At 42.8% G+C, this 15,571-nt stretch overlaps 1 protein-coding gene across 1 annotated transcript; it reads right to left on the bottom strand.

Moving 5' to 3' along the window:
• Window positions 1-7,073: 7,073 nt before the first annotated feature.
• Window positions 7,074-15,377, bottom strand: LOC137287372 (nucleoporin Nup43-like). Its single transcript, XM_067819631.1, has 8 exons — window positions 15,216-15,377; window positions 13,853-13,984; window positions 12,498-12,575; window positions 11,984-12,149; window positions 11,426-11,561; window positions 10,888-11,039; window positions 10,663-10,788; window positions 7,074-9,165 (listed from the first exon to the last, which is right to left on the bottom strand). Exons 1-8 carry the CDS (start codon window positions 15,333-15,335, stop codon window positions 8,963-8,965), a joined length of 1,113 nt encoding a protein of 370 aa, XP_067675732.1. The 5' UTR covers window positions 15,336-15,377; the 3' UTR covers window positions 7,074-8,962.
• Between the last annotated feature and the right edge of the window lie 194 nt (window positions 15,378-15,571).

Below are 15,571 nucleotides of genomic sequence, written 5' to 3' on the forward strand. Positions count from 1 at the left end.
ACGAGCGTTGACATAGACCAATCCTACTGGAGTCTCTTTTAATGTGCATACCCTCTTGCAATACAGGTCGCAGTCATTTAGCTGGACATTTGCTGAACATGGGCTTCAAGAACTAAACACCAAACGTTGCACCAGCAGTGAGTGACTATAGTTTTACGCTGCTTTCAGCAATAGATCAGGTATACAATACCACAGACAACAGAAATGGGCTTCACACACTGTACCAATGTGGGGGATCAAACCTAGCTGGGTCTTATTATTCACATTGTACGTGCTACTGCATACATCATCATCACACATACACACCGCCCCGCACTTGGATAAGATTTTCTACATGCCGTCTGATGCTGGTCAACAGACGTCTGATTCTCTGTTGGGGGATCTGTTGCCTCTCTAAATGCAATGTATGGGTCACTACCTGAAGTTACTGAACTTGAGGATCCTTGACTCTCACTCTACATCCCAAAATGTCCCACAAATGTTCAGTAGGATTCATGTCTGGACCTTTGGCTGGCCATGGCAGTGTCTCAATCTTAGCATTGTGTTGGCGATGCTGAACAACAGCTCGACCTCGAGGTGGTCTGGCATTATCGTCCGTGGAGACTGCAGGTGTGGCGAGAGCATGGTTAACACAATGAGACACACCAGCACTGTCCACGACCAAGTTCTGGTACCTCGGTCCACTCAGAAACTGTGATGAGGTCAACTGTACAGTCATAGGAACAACACCCTCCACACCATGACGACACCATGACGGATCCACCCCCAAATGGAACATCAGCTTGGCGGTGCTGATTTGTTAGTGGGCATATGATTGGTCGTCTTGCTCTCAGTCCTGCAGAATGTAGGCGTGACCCGATGGTGCTGATGGGCACTCTGCTATATGGATGTCATCCGTGTCACAGTTGTGTCCAAGACCTTTTTCTTCGTCTAGCTATTGCGCGAGCACACTCTTCCCTGTCATTGTTTTTTTTCGGAAATGTCCTCATCTTGGTGCATCCTTAACTGCCCTTGGGTATACCTACGTATCAGCGTTCTCATGACAGTGTCATATAAGTTCAGTTGTTCTCTAGTGCTATCTAGAAAAATTAGATTCTATCCATCATCAAGGCCCTAGGGTCTGCCTCGGAGCCTTCAAGCACTCCAAAATGTTACTTCAAGTCACCCTCTCAGCCTGGACATTTTAGAACTTCACAACGATCTCTCTGCTGGCCACTGTTACATCGTCCTCTGCTGGCTGCCGGTCATGTCGGCATAGCAGGTAACACAAAGGCCGACGTTGCAGCTAAAGCAGCTCTTGACAAGCCCTTAATTTCACTACTGATCCCGTACATTGACTTCAAACCCACTATCAAAAGGTATACTCGTGACCTCATGCAAGAAAGGTGGGGCATCCAGGTAGGAAGAAATAAACTTCATGAACTTATGCTAACAGGTGGTTATACCTACTTGGGTTGTCAATCAAGAAGTGATGAAGTAGTTTTACAGCGATGTCGTATCGGCCACAGCCGTTTTACTCATGACTATCTGCTGAAAACAGGGTGGTGGACCTCCCGCGTGTGTCGCCTGCAATGAGGTGTTCACTGTCAAGCATCTTTTGGCTGACTGTGGACTTTTCAACTGCAAGGAACTCCCACTATGTTGCGAGAAAACTGAAAGATCTGTTTTCCCGTGTGAAGGGGCACCTGCTCGTAAATTTCTTGAATGCATGTGCAGCTCGGAACAGGGTGTGTTTCTTATATCAATGTCATGTTCACAGATGGTGGAGTATATTAAATGTGCATTTATAGTAAAAAACGAAAAATTGGAAATTTCAGCCATAAATTGCAATTTATATACTTATCCTACATCACGGTAGGTACCTCACTTCCTCTTCTTTGACCCTCTGTGGAAACGTGCTATAGGCGAAGTTGAATCAAACTTTCTGGCCTCTGACACCTGACCTCTGCCCCCACTTCATTGCAGGACTTGTCAATCATCCCAATAAGCGTGCAGATCGCCTAGAGGATCACCTGACAGACAGCCCAGGTCATTCCCTTCTTGGAGCGTTCCGTAATGTGTGATGTGGGGCAGGTCGAGAAGGCATCCATGAGATAGGATAAATATATAAATATACAATGTATGGTTAAAATTCCAAAGTTTTAAACTTATCCTATCTCCTGTATGCATTATCCGACGGCTGGAAGGTGGGCTGCAGATTACCCTCTATCACCTCTACAAACGTAAGGTCACATAACACAAGAAGGCCAAGAGAAAGCATCAATTTCAGATAAACTGACTCCTAACTTGTGATGGGTTGCAGTGCATGGTAACCCCTCAGCTTACACAGCACAAAAACCCTTAGGAGTGGACGCTCCCGATAATGTGATTTTCAGCCGCAACTTTTTGGAAGCAAAACGGACGCAATTTGGCAAGTAGACCCCACCTCCCAATGACTTATCAGATGGTCCCAGTTAATAAAAGTGAAGGACCTTAATCTGGAGAGTCCCTGCTTCGAAACCATTCCCCACAAGCACACACTTTGGAGGCAGTGAAAGAAAGACTCTCCTGGGTGTTCATCTCGTTTTAAGTTCATTACCAACAGACCCCTCTTCCCTCGCCAAACCAAAGGAAATGGACTCTAGAATGGAACGCTTCGAAAATCACGTAGGTAATCGGACATAATTTCTCAGAGAGTAGAGGTCAAATAAGAGGAGCATCAACCACCTCTGCGTGTAGCACAAGACTATGCCTCTCAGGCTATCAAGTCGATCATGGGTGTAACAAAACCGGCATGCCATTGTTCCCTATGTGGGGTGGTCTATGCCCAGATGAAAATAATACTAAGATAAGAATAACATCGATATCTTTATTTAGGTATATGCAGTCGACAACATCTGCTGCTTCCACGTTCATTACAGACAGATTCCACAGATAGTGTCAGGCGAAGATGGTTTTAGATCGCCAAAACATCCCTCCATAATGGTGTGAAGGGAACAGTTCCCGTAGAGCGCCATGGTAGAAGCCAAAGCATGGGTCTCGTGAGGGTTCGTCATCGTAGGTGGAGGAAGGTTTGCATTGGTGTAAGCCCGCAGAATGGTGAATCTCAACCAAACCACCAAACTGGTGTTTGAGACTTCTGAAGTGGATTCAGCAGACACTGGTACAACGAGTCTCTTGCGCAATCTACATCAGTCCTCGGAAGCAGGCAAGTATATCCGTAATGCCTGAATAGGACAAACGGGAAAGATCTTCTGTGTCGTCAGGATCCAATATTGTGGACAGCAGCTGGATCGTGAAAGTGGGTGTGGCTGTCCTTGTAGCTGGTTCTTGATGACAAAGTCCCACCGCAAAGTAAGATAAACTCAATCTTCACCTCTCAAAACCCACCTGAGAGACTTTAATGGCATGTAGTTTGGAGATATGTGCCACAGTAGCCAAGAGAAAGAAGATCTTACAAGTAACCTACTCAAAGGACTTCTCCATGGGCTCGTATTCTGCTGAATTGAGATGGTTAAACAATACAGAAAGGTCCCAAGCTGACGGTCAGAACTTGTGGTCAAAAGTAAGATTGTTATACGATCTCAGGAAAGACTGGGGCTCACATCCAAAGCCTGCACAATGAGTGTATGCGACCAGGTACATGGAAAGTAGAACCCTTCCACTTCGACTTCTTGTACTGTGCAGATGCTTTTTGTAGGTACTTCTGCAAACATCTGTGGCGAAGCCTCAAAATTCTTGTCATCATGGAAGGAGGATTTGCAGGGCTACTTTGTTTGGAAACCCACCAAATCCACCAACAGCACATCTGCAACCTGGACGAACCCCTTCAAACCAACCTTTCCACAGACTCCATCATCAGCCTCACTCAATCCTGTATAACGTATACCTAGTTTACGCAAGGAGACACCATTTTTTAACAGATCTCCTCTCTTCCCAATTCTTACTGAAATCTACCTGATCCTTTTTGAAAAAGAAGCCCTTGCCTCCTTACACATCCATCCTGTCTGCTGGTATAGGAAGATGGATGACACCTTTGTTATCCTCAGGAAAGACCAAGATCCCCCCTCACTACTCCAGCAACTCAACACCCAACATCTTTGAATCAAGTTATGTATGGAGACAGAAAAACAACAAAGTCTCCTTTCTACATGTCCTTGTATCCTGAGACCCCTGGAACAAGAAGATCGAAGGACATCTACAGGAAACCCATCCATGTAGATCAGTACATTCAATTCATCTCTAACCATCCACCTGCCCCACTCAAACCAAGTCTGGTGTCAGAGAAGAACTAGAACAGGAACTCAGCCACTTAGCCACCTAGTCAAGAGGACCATCTCCACCACGCTTCAGGACAAACCCAGATTGACAAAGCACAGTCTAAGTAAACTTATCCTTAGTACTTCTAACAAAACCTTATGGGAGGTTGCGTCAGGTAACCTTTGAGACTGACCAATCAGAACTCAGCTTACCAAATCGCGAAACTGAACATTCCCACATAACTTTTGAACTTCTTATCTCGAAAAGGTTCGTACCTGAACGATTCCGAATGCTATCAGCGTACACTCGTTTCAGGGTGATGCACACAGCGTACGTACAACCATGACAACGGTGAGTAAACAGTCGCTGAAAATAGTGTTTTTGGCAATATTCAAGGATGTTATCTTGCAGAAATATTAGCTAATTGTAACCATGTCAACAGAAACCCAAAAGCGTATATACAGCCAGTCAAATAACTGTGTTATATGCTGATTTTGTTTGTGGAGAGATCTGTTTTGGTGACGTGAATATTTTGAAAGTCCCTCCGATCCCTAAATAGTAGCCGTTGTCTGATTGGTTAAATCTATTTAACCGTCTTGTGTTTGATTGGATGGTCATTGGTCGCTCAAAGGTTAAGTGACGCGACCTTCTACTAGGTTTTGTTAGACTCAGTGGTGGAGTGTAACGAAATACACTGAGACTAAGTTTACTTAGACTGGACAAAGCAAGAAGTCACCGCCATTAGAATAACCCTTCCATATATTGGCAAGACTTCCCATCAAATCAGCAGACTCCTAAAGCGCCAAGCAGGCATCAACACCATCTTCTCTGGCTCTCCAAGTCTCAGGAGCATCCTTCAAGCCAATGGCCGTTACCCACCCTCCAGTAAGCAAACCCCAAGAGGAGTGATTTACTGGATCAACTGTAAAAGTGGTGATTCATATATAGGTGAAACCTCCTGCCCTGTTGACACACACATAAAAGAACATAAAACCCCTACAGCCAAGGTCGACATCAAATCAGCTATCTCAGATCATCAACAAAAATTCCCCACTCATCAAATCAACATCGATGAATTAAAGGTCCTGTATACCCAAAACCTGGTCTTCACAAAAAGGAAAGTGTTGGAAGCCATCAAAATCTGCCACCACAAACCTTTGATCAATGGAGACCAAGGATACAATATACCATCAGCCTATGAAGAACTTATCAAACTATAGGCCATCTAAGCATTGTGTCTATTTGTTGTTACTACTTAATCCCCCTTGTTAATAGCTTTATCACTAGTGCTATTTGTTATTCTTCCAATTATCTATCACTTGTTATTCTATTACAGGCTGTTGTTAATGTTAATGCACTGTTTGTCACAACATACCATGTACAATGGAAGATGTCTCAACCGGCACTCACTGGGACTGAAGAAATAATCCAGATTACACAAAGTGCTGGATTGTAGAGCTGATAATAAATGTACAAGCCATTGATGGGACTGAGAATTTATGCTGGTGTTGATGCTTGCCAGATTGGACAGATGCTGGTTTTGACAGCTACCACTGTACATACAGCTTTTCAGTAGTTGGTTGCATTTACTTTAAGCTTGATAACACTGTAAGAATTTACATCGAAACATCGCTCAATGTAATAAACAAGAAGTTGTAATCCATAAAGTTGTATGATTCATTTTTGACTCAACAACTTCTAGAAGGCCAGTGAGTGTGAGTGATAACCAGTGCACCTGATCTGAGTGGGGACTAACCAGTAGATTGGCGTGATCAGGAAGTGGAACAGACCGTGGAGTGGCATCTGCTGAAGATCTGCAAACCAACTTCTGGCCAGCCAGCAGGGTGTGACTATGAGCACAGTCATCCTCTGTGTCATGCGAAGCTTCAGTAGTATGTGTGGAAGCAGGGCCAGGCAGAAACGTGTACGCATTTAGGTCATCCATGAAAAGGCTAGAGCCTCAAGTCCCCAGGACCGCAGATCTGGAATCAGGGACACAAATGGAGGTTGGTGGTTAAGTGGGTGAAGGACAGATTGACTGTCGGGTTCATCATCGGGAGGCACAAAGTCTATAACACCTACTGATGCAGTTTCCCCTCCGTCTGTGATGAACGAAGCACATGGGACAGGAAATCTGCAATCATGTCCTTCACCTCTGGGATATGGTTGGCCTGACCTGAGATTGAGAGTCCACCAATTCAAAGAACTGCTGTATCCACTGTAGGAGTTGAGGAGACTCTGTAGATCCCATCTGACTCGCATGACACACTGTTGCATTGTCTGACTGAACCATAAGCCTGGTTGACTGTGGAAGGTGTTGCCAATGAGTGACTGCATGAATCACTGCCCTCCAAAATACTGATGTCTGTGAGAGACCAGCGCCCCACCACATGCTAATAGAAGGTGAGCCCCCCTACCTGTGAAAGGACTCGTCTACGCACAGGTGGTCAGTCGGGACAAACTCCACTGCAGACGTTCAGTTCATCCATCCATCACTGGCAGTGGGAATGGAGCACTTGAGGTTGAACGATCAAGGCAAGCAGATCACCTACCCTAATGAGCGGAGCAAGCAATAGCTGAAGAGGTCAAAGTTGGAGTTGACCCCTGTGTGTCAAGGCCTGGGCTGACTTCACAACCACATTATGTGAAGTCAAAATCTTCCGAATGGCACAATCCAAATCAGACAGTTCTCTGTCTTCTACCAAAAAGGGGGAATATACTCTGTGTTTAGATCCCAACTAAGTAATGTCATAATCCACGGGTGGGTACATGATCAACGTTGGAAACCCATGGACATAAGAAGATGCCAGGTAAAAGATCACATATAATCTAGGTTGGTACAAATACATAAATCATTTATTGACATCATTATAAATGAAAATGTGAGAGGTGCCTGCTATGAGATATATGAAATATCCATAACAAGATATCATTTTTGGAAATATGATGAGGCACTGGTTGATACTTTAAAACATTTATTGTAGCAGTTAATCATATACACTGAACATACAACACATCACTAGCTCACATATATATCCCACACATGACAGCGATGAACTGGGACAGTCTGGGGTAGTGTCATGAAACAAGAGTAAGGCTTGAATAGTGGGTCAAGGGTACAGGCAACCTCGTGGGCATAAGGTTGTTGGTTCTGTGAGATAGTGGGGAAAGAGGGGGAAAGAAGGGTTGGCGGTAGGGCCTTGGATGGTGAGATGGAAGCATGGACTTGGGTAGTGAGAAGGGGCAATGGTATGGGGGTAGTGACTTGGGTAGTGAAAAGGGGATATGGACTTGATATTAAGGGTAGTGACTTGGGTAGTGAGATGGGGTAGGGATTTGCGTAGTGAGATGAGGGTAGGGACTTGAGTAGTTAGTTGAGGGTAGGGACTTGGATAGTGAGATGGGTGTAGGTATTTGCAGAGGATGATGAGGGTAGGGACTTGAGTGGTTAGTTGACTGTAGGGACTTGGGTAGTGAGATGGGGGTAGGGATTTGTGGAGGGAGATGAGAGTAAAGACTTGAGTGGTTAGTTGAGGGTAGGGACTTGGATAGTGAGATGGGGGTAGGTATTTGCAGAGGAACATGAGGGTAAGGACTTGAGTGGTTAGTTGACTGTAGGGACTTGGGTAGTGAGATGGGTGTAGGTATTTGCAGAGGGAGATGAGGGTAGGGACTTGAGTGGTTAGTTGACTGTAGGGACTTGGGTAGTGAGATGGGGGTAGGGATTTGTGGAGGGAGATGAGAGTAAGGACTTGAGTGGTTAGTTGAGGGTAGGGACTTGGATAGTGAGATTGGGGTAGGGATTTGCGGAGGGAGATGAGGGTAAGGACTTGAGTGGTTAGTTGACTGTAGGGACTTGGGTAGTGAGATGGGGGTAGGGATTTGTGGAGGGAGATGAGGGTAAGGACTTGAGTGGTTAGTTGACTGTAGGGACTTGGGTAGTGAGATGGGGTAGGGATTTGTGGAGGGAGATGAGGGTAAGGGCTTGAGTGGTTAGTTGAGGGTAGGGACTTGGATAGTGAGATTGGGGTAGGGATTTGCGGAGGGAGATGAGGGTAAGGACTTGAGTGGTTAGTTGACTGTAGGGACTTGGGTAGTGAGATGGGGTAGGGATTTGTGGAGGGAGATGAGGGTAAGGGCTTGAGTGGTTAGTTGAGGGTAGGGACTTGGATAGTGAGATTGGGGTAGGGATTTGCGGAGGGAGATGAGGGTAAGGACTTGAGTGGTTAGTTGACTGTAGGGACTTGGGTAGTGAGATGGGGGTAGGGATTTGTGGAGGGAGATGAGGGTAAGGACTTGAGTGGTTAGTTGAGGGTAGGGACTTGGATAGTGAGATTGGGGTAGGGATTTGCAGAGGGAGATGAGGGTAAAGACTTGAGTGGTTAGTTGAGGGTAGGGACTTGGACAGCGAGATGGAAGTATTTACTAGGGTAGTGAGATTGGGTAGTGAGACTGAAACAGGGACTTGGGTAGTGAGATTTTGGTATGGACATGGGTAGTGAGACTTGGGTATGAACTTAGGTAGTGAGATGAGGGTAGAGACTTGGGTAGTGAGATGGGAGTAGTGAGACTGGAACAGGTACTTGGGTAGTGAGATTTTGGTATGGACTTGGGTAGTGAGACGGGTATGAACTCAAGTAGTTAGATGGGGGTATGGGTAGTGTGATGGAAGAATGAATTTGGATAGTGAGATGGGGATAGGGAATGGTGTAGTGACAGGGCTCTACACTAAGCCTGGCAGTGAGATTGTGTAGAGAGTCTCACTGTCTGTACCACACAGGAGGGTGTCACGGTCAATATCGAGGGAGTTGACTGGCAGTGATCTTGTGGGAAGGAGAGATGTAATTTCGAGCTTCTGTCGTGCGGAGTCTAGGTTCAGCCACGAGCTGACGTGTCCAGTGCTACTGGCGCTCTCTCCTCGTAACCCTGTGAAGAAAAATCATACATTGCATGGACAAAAGATAGAGACACTTTTTCACATTAGGATTTTTTTTAGATAATATACAGCTTCTAAAAATATCTTAATAACAACATACCTGACACAAATGACGTGGTTGTGTTGCCCCTGACTACAACATACCCGACACAAATGACATGGTTGTGTAGCCTCTGACTACAACATACCTGACAGAAATGACGTGGTTGTGTTGCCACTGACTACAACATACCTGACACAAATGACGTGGTTGTGTTGCCACTGACTACAACATACCTGACACAAATGATGTGGTTGTGTTGCCCCTGACTACAACATACCTGACACAAATGACAACACGGTTGTGTTTCCTCTGACTACAACCACTGGCAAACTGTTGCGCATCATAGAGAAAATTACCAGTCCTCTCATGTGCAAGCGAAGCGAGCAAAGGTTGGCAACGTACTTTCCTCGCTTCGGTTCAAAAAATATTTTTCACGTCAAAATAAAATATCACCACTATCAAAAGTATACACCCATTTCTTCACTGGGTTGTGTTCTCACATTTCCAACCCCATGTTGAACAACTACTAACATGAAATATTTACTATTCAACATTTTAAGCGCAACTCATGGTAAATCAGACCAGTTATTCGAATATATTCCCCCTCGCAACCCCATTTGCACTACACTTTGCCTGTGTTACAATATACCTGACACAAACAATGATGTGGTTGTGTTTCCACTGACTACAACATACCTGACACAAACAATGATGTGGTTGTGTTGCCACTGACTACAACATACCTGACACAAACAATGACGTGGTTGTGTTGCCCCTGACTACAACATACCTGACACAATGATGTGGTTGTGTTGCCACTGACTACAACATATCTGACACAAACAATGATGTGGTTGTGTTGCCCCTGACTACAACATACCTGACACAAACAATGATGTGGTTGTGTTGCCACTGACTACAACATACCTGACACAAACAATGATGTGGTTGTGTTGCCCCTGACTACAATATACCTGACACAAATGATGATGAGGTTGTGTTTGCCATAACTACAACATACCTGACACAAATGATGACGTGGTTGTGTTCCCACAGACTACAACATACCTGACACAAACAATGATGTGGTTGTGTTGCCACTGACTACAACATATCTGACACAAACAATGATGTGGTTGTGTTGCCCCTGACTACAACATACCTGACACAAACAATGATGTGGTTGTGTTTCCACGGACTACAACATACCTGACACAAACAATGATGTGGTTGTGTTGCCCCTGACTACAATATACCTAACACAAGTGATGATGTGGTTGTGTTTCCACTGACTACAACATACCTGACACAAACAATGATGTGGTTGTGTTTCCACTAACTACAACATACCTGACACAAACAATGATGTGGTTGTGTTTCCACTAACTACAACATACCTGACACTAACAATGATGTGGTTGTGTTTCCCATGACTACAACATACCTGACACAAATGATGACGTGGTTGTGTTGCCTCTGACTGATGTCCCATCCCAGTGCCAAACTGAGCCATCATCGGAGCAGGTGAACAGATGGTCTGGGTTGTGCGGGTGGAACTTCACCTCCCACACTGTAACAACACATCAGAAACATGTAGTCATAACTTGCACTCCAACATAAGTGACTCCTTAAAATACACTAATACACCTTCTCCTGATGGTCAACTTACTAGTAGCACTGTGAGCCTCCAGTAACGTCATGGGAAACTTGTCCTGACGAAGGTCCCAGATTGTAAGCATGCCATCCTGGCCCCCTGTTGCTACAATGTGAGCCTGACCTGGATGTTTAGCTACACATTGCAGAGAGCTGTGTTCTTCTGTCCTGAAACATAATACAGGTATACAACTTAAACTGTTGGAGAGGCTGGAACACTCAAATAAGTTAGATTGTTGTTTCATTCATCTCTCAGCAACATACCAACCATATAGCAGTGGTCTGTAAATAAATGACCACACAATCCAGTGATCAACAGCATGAGCATCAATCTAAACAAATGGCATACACTTACATAGGAAGGTGGAGGATCAGTCCCATCTACTCATAATATTCTTGATGTCCAGTCAAGGTAAATGAACATTTAATGAACATTGATTTAAAAGTTCACATTTCAAAGAATCTCACAAATTATTTAGAGAAACTAATTTTCAAAAGGTAACTGCAACACAGATTTAACTGAGCTTTTTATTAAGTTTACGCTGAATTCGTACACAGTGTAGGTTCTTGTTGGAACTGTTGTGTTCTGTCGGAAGTCAAATATCTTCAACTGTCCAAAGGAATTGACTGTGATGACCTCGGTTTGTTTTAGAAATGTGATGGCATTTATAGTACAACTGTCAGCAGAATCTGAAAAATATATAAAACAAAGTAAAGAAACAAAGAAGTACCAGCAAACATGAGATTCACTCGAATTACAAACATGCACTAGCCTCTCCAGCTCTCCAGATGTTTACATCACAACAAGATCATTTCTTAAAAAATATTATGGTGACAATAGAACCTTACCAATGACATACATGTGTTTTGTGAGAACGGAGTGGTAGTTCCTTTGATGAGTTAACTGGCTGAGCAAACAAACAGGCGACGCCATAACATAATGGTGGCTACACAACAACCCCTGACGTCAAACTGATTAACATACAAAGGGGAGGTTACTCCCAACTGGAGTGGTTCTGGCACACTCATGTGCTAACACTACACATGAATTCTATACACAGGATACTATCAACTCAAGAATGACTCACATCGATACTGTAACATGAACTCACCAATCACTCTCTCTGGTTGTCTCCGGTTAACATTAAGAACAATAATCCTTCCGTCCTCTCCACCTGATACAACTACATCGTCTCCCTTAGTAGTGAGACACGTGCAGGAACAAGACCCTGCTGCCAGATGATGCACACTGTCCCAGCTGTGGGCCACACTCAAGGTCTGAAAGAGTCAGGTTCACTTTGGAGACGGTCTTTTGCAGACAGTTGCAGGGATTGTGATAATGAACTTTGACAATGGGTCATCTTCAATGAGCCATTTTTTATTCTGATGTGCAAAATAGCCCATGGCCCCTGCATTTCCCAATCCCTACAGTTGGATGTACCTTGTATTATTTATCTGATTACATAAGAAATTTGGTTGGAAAGATTAATATTAAAGGTATTTACGAAACAAAAGTCTATTTCTGCCAAATATACAGACATGGAGATAATCTTTAGATCTGAATTTGATTTGTTGTCATGGATACGAATACAATGAAAGTTTGCCTTGAGAGATTGATGTGTATACCTGTGAGATGAGATGGTGGCGATATACAGATACATCTCCAGTTGATGAAGCCGCTGCTATGTGGTCAGTTGTTATAAACTGAAATATACAATTGTTCTGTGCAGTAATATATATTTTACATTATATACTACAAACACACTTTTTGTCATGTCACAAACTGAAAATGTAACACAAGTTTATGAGTGATAAAATAAAGTGGCACATAAATACTAAACATCTGTGGGATATTGTAGAAGTTATCCCATGTTCTATCACATCATCTCACTGACACCTGAAATGTCAACACTGTGTGACACACCTTAAACACTGTGGTACCTTATATGAACCTTCTGTATTAAAAGACACTGTTCTGAAGAGCTTGTAATGGACTCGGATGTTTTCGGTTTGATAGCATAAACGCATCCGCTTCGTGCCCAGGTCATGGAATTTCATGTTGCACGAGATTTTGTGCAAGGTCCGACTGACTGTGCATCGTTAACAGGGTTAATAATATACTTTGAGCGTAAGGGTGTGAAAGGGTGTTGATGGGTTGCTTTCTCCAAGTATTAGAAATATTAGAAATAGAAACATAGTCAGAGAAATTTACCCATTGACAATTTTACAGTATCTAAATAGACAACAGTTTCATATTCAGTTTAAAGTTCATAATTTATTAGTTTATTTCTCATTTCATTACGAAGAGACTTTGATGTTTAGTTGGTTACAAGGAGATTTCATGTTTAGTTCGTTAATAGGGGATTTCACGTTTATTTGGTTAAAAGGTAATTCAAAATTTATCTTAATATGTTACAGTTTCATTTCCACTGCGCAACAGACACTTTTCTTTTTCTTTGCGTGACAAGACACAATATACATACAAATGATGTCACCCCTCTACATTACATCATACAAATTACAGTATGCTAGGATCTGCGACATGCCCCCTCTCAGGGGTTAAAAAATCCCATCGCCCAAAGCCTGGGACAAGTCATTTTTCATATCGGGCAGTCAAATAATGGTATCTTACTTGTATGTGGGCTACTAGATAATTTCCTCTTACAATTTCAAAACTGCAAATAAACTTGGATTTCATTTCATATCTGCTCAAAGTGTAGTCATTTTCCAGTGATAATAAAGCAGGGTTATCTTTCTTGGTTATTAATCACTTTTCGAGAAATAGTCCAGTAAACATTAACACCAAATACCATGATGATTTATTCTTTCATAATGTCTTCATTATGATTATAACATAAAAATCAGGGCAAGTGGAAAATTAGTCACGACAAGTTACTTTGTTCAAGTCACTTGCCCTTTGGCAAAGTGGCTTTTAAAAAAGGTTTTGAACCCCTGCCTCTATCTTACATCTCACAACTTACACTAAGATCTGTGACGTCACCCCTCTGTGTGACGCTACATAACTCATGTGGCTCACTGTCCAGCACACTGCTCGGCCCCTCCCTGTCATCACGACTGAGTTGCTCCACACTCCACAAGCGGATCTTGTTGTCCTGGTTCAAACAAACATGACAACACCCCATGAAATCTCATACTCATAAATTCAATCAACTCATTAAATATGCATTGATGATATCTATCCAATAAATACTTATAGATCTAAACAAGGAGTGTTTTGTTAAACAACAAATTGTCGGACTAAAAAGGATGTCGGACTAAATAATTGAGACTAACTTATGTTTACTCAATTTGTTACGGACAAAGCATCGGATAAAGCCAGTTGTCGGATTAATGGGGGTCAGATTAAAGAGGCTTGACTGTACATATGACTCCATCCTCTTCTTCATCCTCAATCTGCCTTTGGAATGAATCTGTCTTGAAAAGTGTTTTTCCATTGTATATTCAAGTACGTTCAGATGATTTATGTTCCTCCTATTGTTGATTAAATAAACAAGACAGCGATAACATTTCTTGTTTAGGCATACATATGTATCATATGCATAAAATAGTCCCTGTATCCCATTTAGGAATCACTTCAATCGCAAGTCAATGGGGTCCTCCAGTCAACACATGTGAGACAGTGCCATTGTCCTGACAGTAAGACCCCATTTCAGTCTTTGCCACAAATCACTTCAAAGACATAGGCTTCTAATCTCCAGATGCCCGTTTCACGAAACTCTCGTAAGCCTAAGATCTCGTAACTTTTCTCGTAGCATCCATAGCTCCTGTGTTACAGTATAGGAGGTACAATGGCTACGAGAAAACTTACGAGATCTTAGGCTACGAGCGTTTTGTGAAACGTGCCCCAGGAGTCTTCATCACATCTGTGAGCACAGTTTCGTCAAAGCCACATGTTAGACACTGACAGTGAATCTGTATAGGTGTTCCTCCCGTTGACCCATCCCAAATAATATTTACAAACTAAATTTATAATAAAATTATAAATAAAATCTAGCACAACTCACAAAAATAACTAACAGTCCAAATGTTAATGACAATATATAGGGTCGAAACACGTTGCGTTACCTATGATAACCTGTGGTAATGTTATTAAATAAATGTGGAGGAACGGACTCTTTCCAATCTGTATAAGCTGTATTACAACTAGAAGTTTTTACTTCAGCATCAGGAGGCACAAAGTCTAGAACAGTTGTATTACAAATGGAAGTTTTTATTCTACAATTCCTACTCGTGTGAACTCCACGTTTGATCCCCAACAACCTGTCAACATCCAAAAAGCGAACCTATCAGCACCTGAAAATAATTCAACATCAAATACGATACCTCATCATCCCAGCTCCCCGTGGCAAATACATCTGATTGAATAATGGACTGTGATTGCGTAGGTCGCCATCGAATCTTACTTAATTTCTGTCCAACAAATTTCACATTGAATTCAGCCATTTTCCCGGCAAGTATACTCCACACAGTGTCGGTGGTGTGCGGAGTTATAAATTCATTCGGAAGCTCAACGTTGTTTTCGCTTATCTCCGTCCGGAATGACACGAGTAATTACGAATGACATTTCGTCTTGAAGAAATTTATACAGTTTTAACATATCACTCAGAAATTCATTTGAGGTAAACTAATTTGATACATACATATATGTTTATATTATCTCCCTTGTTATTAGTTAACAA

The sequence above is a fragment of the Haliotis asinina genome, chromosome 6 (assembly GCF_037392515.1).
Source record: "Haliotis asinina isolate JCU_RB_2024 chromosome 6, JCU_Hal_asi_v2, whole genome shotgun sequence".
NCBI lineage: Eukaryota > Metazoa > Mollusca > Gastropoda > Lepetellida > Haliotidae > Haliotis > Haliotis asinina.